General features: G+C 37.7%; 1 protein-coding gene across 1 annotated transcript in view; it reads left to right on the forward strand.

The window, feature by feature from the left end:
* Nucleotides 1-10,432, forward strand: part of AXDND1 (axonemal dynein light chain domain containing 1) — a 176,494-nt gene that overhangs the window by 50,059 nt on the left and 116,003 nt on the right. The window contains exon 9 of the mRNA XM_006867105.1: nucleotides 7,786-7,906. Within this exon, the coding sequence (XP_006867167.1) occupies nucleotides 7,786-7,906 (121 nt within the window). The remainder of the gene's footprint in view (nucleotides 1-7,785; nucleotides 7,907-10,432) is intronic.

Raw genomic sequence — 10,432 nt, forward strand, 5'->3', positions numbered from 1 at the left:
TTTTTTTCCCATATCATAAGATCAGTTCATGAAATTAACTTGACTGGAGATCTTTTTGTGTTCAAGTTACTTTCTAGTATCCTCTAATTTCAATCTGAAGTACTTTTTAGCATTTCACATAGAGAAGGTTTGTTGTTATTTTAGGTACCATGGAGTTGGTTCTGACTCACAGTGACCCTGTGGACACTAGAACAGAATACAGTTATTATGTTTGAGCTCATTGTTGTTGCCACTACTTCTTCCTCTCTTGTTGACCCTTGTCTTTACCTTTGACCTAACCTTTTCCAAGTACTGGTCCCTCCTGACAGTATGTACAAAGATTTTAAACCATTCAGCATCTTTTTGTTCTGTGTAAACAACAGCTGTTTGGTCTATGTACAGGTTCCTCATGAGAACAATTAAGTGTTATGGAATATACATTCTTTGCATAGTCAGTAAAGTACAAGTAAACATCTTCCTTGTTTTCTTGCTTTCAGCAGAAATCCATCTAATGTCATTCCATGTCCGCTTCTGAATCTGGCACGAATTTTTGGCAGCTTCATGTGTATATGGGAGTCCTGTTGTGGCACTGTGGGTTAATGCACTGGACTTCCAAGTCAGTTTGAACTGCAAAGTTGGTAATTCAAGCTCACCAGCTGCTCCTTGGAGACCCTATACAGGGTTGCTATGGCTTGGAAACAACTCAATGGCACTTAACAACAACAACATGTCTATACACTACTGCAATAATATTTGAATTGTGTTTAGCAAAATTTAACTTGCATGTGGTATTGATATTGTTTAATGATTTTCACATTCTGTTGGGCCACCTTTCCTTGAAATGGGCACAGATTTAGATCTCTTCCAATTGATTGGTTAGGTAGCTGTCTTCCAAATTTCTTGGCATAGACAAGTGCGTGCCTCCAGTGCTGTTTATCAGTATGTTCAAAGATTTTGATATATATTCCCTCAATTCTTGGAGCTTTGTTTTTCACCATTGTTTCCAGTGCAGCTTAGACTTCTTCCTTTAATATCATAAGTTCTTGACCATATGCTAACCTCTTCAAATGGTTAAACATTTACCAATTATTTTTGGCATAGTGACTCTGTATTCTTTCCATCTTCTTTTGATGCTTTCCACATCATTCAATATTTTGCCCATTGTTGTTGTTAAGTACCATCGAGTCAATTCCGACCCATAGGGTTTCCAAGGAGCAACTGGTGAACTTGAACGGTTGACCTTGCAGTTCAAATGACTTTGCTGTCTTGAATATTTTAATATTGCAAGTTGTGGGTTGAAGTTTTTTCAATTCTTTTTTTTTTTTTTCTAATGTTTTATTGTGAGTTATGTGATAGTTTACGTGGGAGAACATTAGTTTTACATTTATTCTTTCGTATATCGTTTCATTGCCATGGTTACAATCCCCTCCATGCATCATCAACCAACCAAAGGGTATACCCAGCAAGCCGCCCCCAGCCTCAATCTTCAGCACACAGTCCCTCTTCCTCTCTGGATCTAAAGTCCCCAGCTGCTACATCGCTCCACGTCATTCCTTCAATTCTTTAAGCTTGAGAAATGCTGAGCATGTTCTTCCCTTTTAGTTTTCTAACTTGAGGTTTTTGCACATTTCATTATAATACTTGACTTTGTTTCTTGAACTTCCCTTTGAGATTTTCTGTTTAGCTCTTTTACTTCATTTGTTTCTTGAACTTCCCTTTGAAATGTTCTGTTTAGCTCTTTTACTTCATCGTTTATTCCAGTAGCTTTAGCATCTTTATATACAGGAGCAACTTTCGGGGTCTCTATTTTTTTATTTCAACTTTATATTGTGAATTGAGTAATGGTTTACAGAGCAGATCATCAGTTTTATATTCAACAAATCACATACTTTGCTTCATTGGTGGTGGTGGTGATATGCCATGGAGTCAGTTCCAACTCATAATGACCCTGTACAGGGTTTCCAAGGGTGTAAATCTTTACGGGAGCAGAAAGCCTCATCTTTCTCCTGCAGAACAGCTGGTATTTTCAAGCTGCTGACCTAAAGGTTTGCAGCGCGATTTGTAACCACTACGCGACCAGTTACAATTCCCTCCATGTACCAACAGTTAACAGTATTTGCCTCTATTCAGTTTAACTATTGCATTCCTCCCTGTGTTTCCTCTGCTAACCTCCCTCTTGTTGTATATTGCCTGCTTTGTCACCCGCTACATGTGTGTACCCACTAGCCGGTGAATAGTTCCCCCATAACCATCATAAATTATTTCTTTTATATGTATATATATTAAAAAATCCTTAACTTTTTTCAACATTGGTCTCATAGAATTTTTGTCCTTTTGTGATTGACTGATTTCACTCAGCAAGATATCTTCCAGGTTCAATTGTTGTGAGGTGTTTCACAAATTCAGTTATTCTTTACTGTTTTGTATTACTCCATTGTGTGTATATACTGAAGTTTGACCATTTTTCTGTGAAGTTTGACCATTTTTCTGTTGATGGATATCTAGGCTGTCTACATATTTTTTATATGTCTCTTACTGACAGCATATTGAAGGATCTTGTTTTCTTCTCTATTCTGCTCTGTATGTCACTTGACTGGTACATTTAATCCATTTACATTAGTGTGATTATCAGTAGATATGAATTAATTGCTGTCATGTTTCTGGGTGTGTTTTTGTGGTACTCTGGATTCTTTGTTCCGCATAATTTTCTATGTTGAGTTTATTTTGCTTGTGGGCTTTCTTTTCATTGACATTTCTGTTAATGGTTATTAAATCTTTGTGAGTTTCCTCTTTTTAAATTTTGATGTACAAGTGTATTATTTTTCTTTGAGGTTATCCTGTAATTTATTATTTTTTTTCTTGCTTAAAATAGTCTGCTTTATCTTGTAATCTACTTGACTTCCTTGCCATTTAAAAGTTTTGTATCTATACTATTTCCTCTTTTTGCTTCATAGTTTACATCATTATATATTGATATCTCTGGTTCCCTTTTTCAGTCTTGTAGAGTTGTTTTACTTTAAATACATCTATATCTGAATTGAGTTCTGGGTGGTGATGTCATATAGAACCCCAATTTTGATAGCCAGTGTTTAAATTGCCCTTCCCTATGAACCCAGTATGGAGTCCTACTTTAGCTCTGTGGGTTAATACAGTGGACTGCAAGGTCAATTTGAACTGCAAAGTTGCTGGTTCAAGCTCACCAGCTGATGGTTGACTTTTGAACTTTTTCTTGGTTGGCAATGGAGGATGTGTCCGTTCCATACGCTGCCATTTACTATGAGACTCACAGGGATGAATCCATGTCTCATCACCACTAGCAATTTTCTTTAAGAAACTTTGACCTTCCTTTGAAAATTAGTCCAAATTTTGTTTGTAGATATTCAAATGCTTCTGTTTATGCTCTTCTGTGAGTTGTTTGGTACCCATTTTACACAAACTTTTTAGAAACCCAAAGTCTGTCTTGGATTATTTCATAGGCAAACCTATGACTAATTTGTAAATAATTTGCAACATAATTTGACAGGATCATTTCACATGTAAGCTCAATGTTGTCATCAGCCATGGACATAGACGGGCATTTTAATGTAACCAGAGTGCAGATAATTTTTCACTCACCCTTATATATTCTGGTAGACAAAAATATCGTACTTTTTCTTAAGTATGATATTTTAGATTTTGGGTGGTTGAGAAAACATTTCTATATATCCTACTATAATTATATTTAATTTTAAAGTATAGTGGTTTATAGTTATTGTACTTTAGGTTTTTAATGAGAAAAAAGCTTAAACAATAAAGCTATTACTGTCACCTGTAGTCTTAATTTTTTTTTAGATATTGTATTATTATATGCTGTGTATACTAGGTTAGAATTCTAGTGAGAAGATAAAGAATAAAATAAAAAAATATTTAGAAAAGGAGATAATATGTTGAACTTTTTGCATTCACTAAGAGGTTTGTAATATTTATAAATGAAATGTGGGTTTCTATTTCACTGTATATAAAATATCAATATATCCAGAAACTATGTCATAAATTACCTCATAGTAATTAAAAAAAATTTTTTTTAATGAAGTTTTTATTGTGAATTGAGTTAGAATTTATAGGGCAGATTATCAGTGTTATATTCCATAAATCATATTTTGCTTCATTGTAGTGATTACAGTGCCCTCCATGTACCATCTTTTTTTAATGGTTTTTATTGTGGATTGCTAAGAACTTAATAACTTAAGAATTTTCGGCGTTCCGGAACAGGAAGAATCACACAAGTCCACAGACAAGATAGTTGAAGAGGTTCTGGAAGAAAATTTCACTAACATCCTGAAAAGTAAAAAGATAAGCATTTGAAAAGCTCAACGAATCCCAGGAAGGATAGAGTCTAAAAGAAAATCACCAAGACATATCATAATCAAGCTCTCTAAAATCAAAGATAAGGACAGAATCCTGAAAGCACCACCTGGATCTCTGTTCCTACATTTTTCCTTTCTTTGACATTTTTATTATTTTGACCTTTGAGTTCATTGTTGTAATTTTGTTCTGTTCTGGACTCTGCTATCCATCGTCTCAGTTTCAGGTGTTATTGCCACACCTGTCAATCTCTGGTTGTTGTTAGTTCTTCTTGGTTTTCAATCTAAAGAACTCTCTTTAGGATGCTTTGAAGTGTTGGATTGGCTTTGACAAAATCTCTTAGCTTCTGTTTATCCTGGAATGTTTTGATTGCACCATCATATTTGATTGACAGTTTTGCTGGATAGATGATTCTTGGTTGGCAGTTTTTTTCTTTTAGGATTTTGTATATGTCTCCCCATTGCCGCCTTTCCTGCATGGCTTCTGCTGAATTGTCAGAGGTTAATCTGATTTGTTTGCCTTTGTAAGTAACATTTCTCTTTTCCCTGGATGCTTTTAGGATTCTCTCCTTATCTCTGATTTTGGAGAACTTGTATTATATGTCTTGGTGATTTTCTTTTGGGGTGTATCCTTCCTGGGGCACGTTCGACTTCTTTCATCTTTCAAGATGTTAGGGAAATATTCTTCCAGAAGCTCTTCCACTATCTCCTCTGTGGACTTCTCTGATTCTTCCTGTTCCAGAATGCCAATAATTCTTAAGTTGTTCATCTTCATGTTATCCACCATGAATCTTAGACTCTCTTCAGTATTGAGAGATTTGTCTTCCAGATTGCTGGTTCTGGCTTCCATCTCTTCAGCTCTGCTCCTTTCCCCTTTCAGTGTATTGTCCATTTCTGATATTTTATTATTAATCATTTGGACCTCTTTTTGCAGGTTTTGAATAGTTTCCAATGCTGTATCGATCTGGTTTGATTGTTCTTGTAGTACTTTCCTGACGTCTTTCTTGTTCCCTCCATCCCTTTTTGGAGCATTTGAATTTGTTTCCATATCGTTCTTCTGAATTCCTTCTCAGGCAAATCTAAAACCTGCTCTTCCTCTTCTGGGGATCCTTTGTTTGTCCCCAGCTCATTTCTCTCAGTTACTCTTTTCAGTTTTTTATTATGTTTTGAGATAATTTGTTGTGTTTGAGATCTTTTGTTTGTCATTTCCAGTAGTTATGTGGGTTTTTAATGCTTAAATGGATGTTTGTTGTTGTGTTATTAAGCTTACTGGGTGTCTCCTGGTGGATATGATCAGGAGATAGGCTTCCCTATTCGCATGTAATGCTTAGCAGCTGTTATTGGCTCTTGTCTCAGTGGTGGAAAATTATGGGGTATGCTTGTAGCTTGGCTATATGGCCATGATTGCTGACTCTTCATGGGTAATATAGGGAGAAAAAACTCCCACCTCCAGGACAAATGTGTGATCAAAAGGACCAAGAGCAGAAGCCATATAAAAGCAGAGATAAAAACCACCACTTTGAAACAAAAATAAAACTGTGGCTGACTGTCCACTCACCTTGCTACACAGGCAGTGTGTGTGCATTGTAGAAGCCTCCAGCAGTGGGTGGGGTGTCCACTTGCTCAGGCCCCTCCTCTAATCACCACCTTAGAGGTACACAGGTAGATATTGAGAAGTTAATGGGAGAAAAAGATTGTTTACTATTTTTATCTCTGAAGGTCAGTTTAATATCTGCATGTAAACAGTGTAATTCTTGGAATAGTTGCATCTTTTTATGTTGGGATTTTACAGATTGTTCATATGGTTTGTCTGTCAGGCCAAACCTGCTTTTTTTCTTGCTGGGTTGGCAGGGGTTAATGGTTCCACACAAGTTAACTTTAGAGCGGGGATCCACAGGCAGAAGTCAAAAGTAGCAGCCAAATTTGCCCTTGTTTCAATGAGGCTCTTTCTCTCTGTGCATGGGAAAGCTGTGCTCTCAACCCTGGACTTTTTTTTGGGTGCACACCCTCCGCCTGAAGGTGTCCAGGTTGGGCAAAGAAGGCGCGACAAGGAAGAGGAGGAAAAAACATATAGAATTCCATTCACCTCCTTTTGTAAATGTCACTGTGCAGGTTCCCTGTATGGGTTTGGGTGTAGCTCTGCCCTCTGCCTTCCGCCCCAGCAGGATGGCCACAGAGGGAGTTCCTTGTCTTGACTGATTTGTAAATAGCAATATTTTTCTGTATATTGTGATTTTTCCACTGGCAATTGCGGGAAACTGATGCCCTGATCCTTATGCTAGATTCAGAACTCTGGTGCAGTTTCATGAGCGCCGTGTCTCTGGGTTTTTAACCCCTTCCCCATGGACCCTGTCTTACCTGCCTCTGCTCTGCCACCACCAAACCATTAGTCTACCCCATTGTATAGTGTTTTGATACATTTTATAATCATTTTTCTGAATTCCTTCTCAGGCATTTCCAAAGCCTGACCATCTTCCAGTATGGAGTGTAGCTCCGCTTCCAGCTCATTTGCCTCAGTCAGTTTATCTAGTTTCTGGACATGTGCTGATATGGTCATCTGTTTCTGTTTTTTTGGCATGTTTCAGGAGTTAGCTGTGGCCTTAATACTTAGATGGGTGTGTATTTTGGTATTATTTATGCTTTTAGATTGCCGCCAGGTAGATGTGATCAGGGGATGGACTTCCCTTTTCACTGTTCTTCCTGAAAAATTTCAAGATGCCACTGTTGTTTGTTATCATATAACTCAGGATTTAATTTTCAGCCTGTTTCCTTTTTTCTCTGCCTGTCCTGCTCCACATCTCTTCAGGCCTTTTTCCTAGTGATAAACAATTCCGGACCAGCCATTTTGCAATGCCGTTTGGTTTTAAGTGTAAACTGTCTCTTTAAATTTCGAAGGAGGTCTATGTGCATGCGTAGTAGAACTCTCTGGGGGTGGGGGTGGGGTGGGGGTGGGGTGTCCACTCGCTTAGGTACCCCCTGTAGTCACCAGAATGGAGGTGCTCACACAGTAAGAGACCAATGAACAGATACCAAAAAAAAAGAATGTCCACACCTTTATCTCTGGGGTTCTGTCAGGCATTCATGGCTGCTCTGATCCTTACCCCGTTGGTCTTGCCCAAGATGGCGGCTCCAGGAGTAGCTGAGCATCTTGGATTAGAAAATACTAGATTCCTTGCTTCTGCTACAAATTCCCCTAGCTGTTAAGCCTTCCAACCCTCTAAATATTCCTTTATATGTGGTTCAGAGTTCTGGCACCATCCCCTGAGCCTGCTTGGTCCAATATCTGTGTTGTTGCTGACGGAGCTCCTCACTGCACTTCCACCTGATCCGCCATCTTGTTTGTTCTCACCTCATGGTAATTTTTAAGGGAACAAATTTTCTACTCCAGAATAATTTTTATTCTAAAATTTAAAGTTATTTTAAAGGTACATGTTTATACAACTGTTTGTTAATTTTCTTTTAGAATTGTAGAAGAATATCATGACTTATATACATTGCAAAGAGGAAGAATGGAGAATGATATTCAACAGTTAATGTCAGAAAGAGATATCTGGAGTTCATCCACATATAAATTGGCTCTAAAGGTTGGTTCAGGTGACTTATTTTGTTGACAAAACATTTGTTGAAAAAAACATTAAAATTATGTGTGTGTGTATATATATACAAGGAGCTCTGGTAGCGTAGTGGTTACAAATCGGGCTGTGAACCGCAAGTTCAACAGTTCGAAACTACCAGCTATTCCGTGGGAGAAAGATGAGGCTTTCTGCTCCTGTAAAGATTCATAGCCTCAGAAACCCTGTACAGGGTCGCTGAGTCGGAACTGACTCCACGGCACATAACAATAACATATATATATATTTGATTGATAAAAGTCTTTTAATGGGCCTTGAAAAGGGAAATTTTAATTTTCTTTGTATCAAAAGAGTTTCTTCTATTATCCAGTTACCTAGCATTGCATAATTAAGGGTTTTTTCCTCCAGCCAGAACTTATTAAAGTATAATCACAAATTATTTTTCTATTTGTGAACCTATTTAAAATTTCATCCTCAATTTATTACTCTTCCAAGGACTCCTGTTATGGCACTGTAGGGTAAGCACTGGACTGTGAACCACAAAGGTCAGCAGTTCAAACCCAGCAACTGTTCCTTGGAAATTCTATACAGAATCACTGTGAGTTGAAACCACCTCAGTGGCACTTAACAACAACAGCAACAACAATGAAGTCTTCCAATCATAGGGTTGCTGTGAGTTGTAGCTGACTTAATAGCACCTAACAACAACAATAATGAGCTAAGCAATGTGGTTCTTGTTTTCCACATAATGTAACCTTCTTAGGATTATTGAATTTTATACTTTTGTTCTATTGTTTTGGTATCCAAGATGATAAATGAGGTGAATTATGATACTCTGAGGAACATTGTAGTAATGCATTAGGAAAATAGCAGAATCCCATAATGTTTTACTTTTTTACTGTGATAAAGAACATGTGACAAAATATTTGTATTACAACCATTTTTGTGTGTACAATATGGGGCCTTAATTATGTTCACTAGGCTATGAAACCTTTACCACAATCCATTTCTAAATTTACTCATTTACCCTTAACAGAAACTCAGTACCCTTTAAACAGTAACTTCCCCTTTCCTTCTCCCACTCTTCTCTGGTAGCCACTAATAACTTTTGTCTGTGTTGATTTGTGTACTCAAGATATTTTATATAAGTAGGATCATATAATAGTTGTCCTTTTATATCTGACTGACTTCACTCAGCATACTGTTTTTTTTAGGTTCACACATTGTAGTTACATATATCAGAACTTAATTCCTTCTTTATTTTTTAAAACTTTTTATTGTGAATTGAGTGAAATTCTACAGAGTAGTGAAGATCATTAGTGTCACATTCAACAAATCATATACTTTGCTTCATTATATGGTTGCAATCCCCTCTATGCCCCAACAGTTAACAGCATTTACCAATTCATTCCAACCGCTGCATTTGTTCCTGTGTCTCCTGCCACCCCCATCTTTCCTTTGCCAACCTCCCTCCGCTTATATGTTGCCTGTCCCATCACCCATGTCAACACGTGTCTACCCTCTAGCACATGTATGAAAAAAACCATGCAGGGATATATAATCTTTTAAACAGCCACAAGACACCCCCCCACACACACAAGACTGAAATTCAAAAGGAATACATGAGCAGGAGTGTAATCTTGCTGACGACCATATTGGTCTTACTGGTGAGTGGAAGATAGTGAAAGGCAGCAATGAAGAAATGGGCTGAATTCAACCATGGTTCATAGACTCACATTGGCCTGGAGATGAGAGAGAGAAGAGGAAGGGCTGGTTGGTCCAAAGTGTGGTTAGACCTGGGGACACCTGAGCTCATGGATAAGGACATAGCTATGGAGAGCTAGAGCTGAGAATGAAGCATCCAGCTGATATAAAGTGAGAGGAGATGCACAAGAACACCCAAACTTGCAGATAGTACCCATCTGACCTAACCTCGATGGCTTGATAATCAGAATTCAACTAGAGGAAGATTAAAAAATTTTTTTTTTAAATTTTGACAAAAGAAATGATAAATTGCTATAATTTGATGAACTTGACCTATACTCATGGATGTAGTAACTCTAAATACCAATAGAGAGTGATGGAGTCTTCACATCAAGTATCAATGCTATCCCTTTTGTACACAGGCTGAATAGGGATGGACAACTTAGATATTGGCTACCTAAAATGAGGGCGCGTTAAAGGCATGAAGTGACTGGCTTACAAGGTTTCAAAAGGGAGTTTAGTTTAAGAGTGTGGGGGGGGGGGAAAGAGAGTCCCCACTGAATAGTTTGCATCTTGTCTAGATGGGTCTGGTGAAAAGAGATGGGGATAAGATTCTTATGATTCAATAGTGAGTAATAATTATCATGACTAAATACAACTGTCACAATTGTAAAGGTAGAAGTGTTGTATCAGAAATGGGGGAAGTAGTAAATATTGTCAGGAGGGACCAGTCACTGGAGAACGATATCACGTTTGGTAAGGTGGAGCGTCGGAGACAAATAGGAAGATCCCCAGGGAGATGGATTGGCAAAATGGCAACATCAGTGAGCTCAA

This window comes from Chrysochloris asiatica, unplaced genomic scaffold (genome assembly GCF_000296735.1).
Source record: "Chrysochloris asiatica unplaced genomic scaffold, ChrAsi1.0 scaffold00100, whole genome shotgun sequence".
Lineage (NCBI taxonomy): Eukaryota > Metazoa > Chordata > Mammalia > Afrosoricida > Chrysochloridae > Chrysochloris > Chrysochloris asiatica.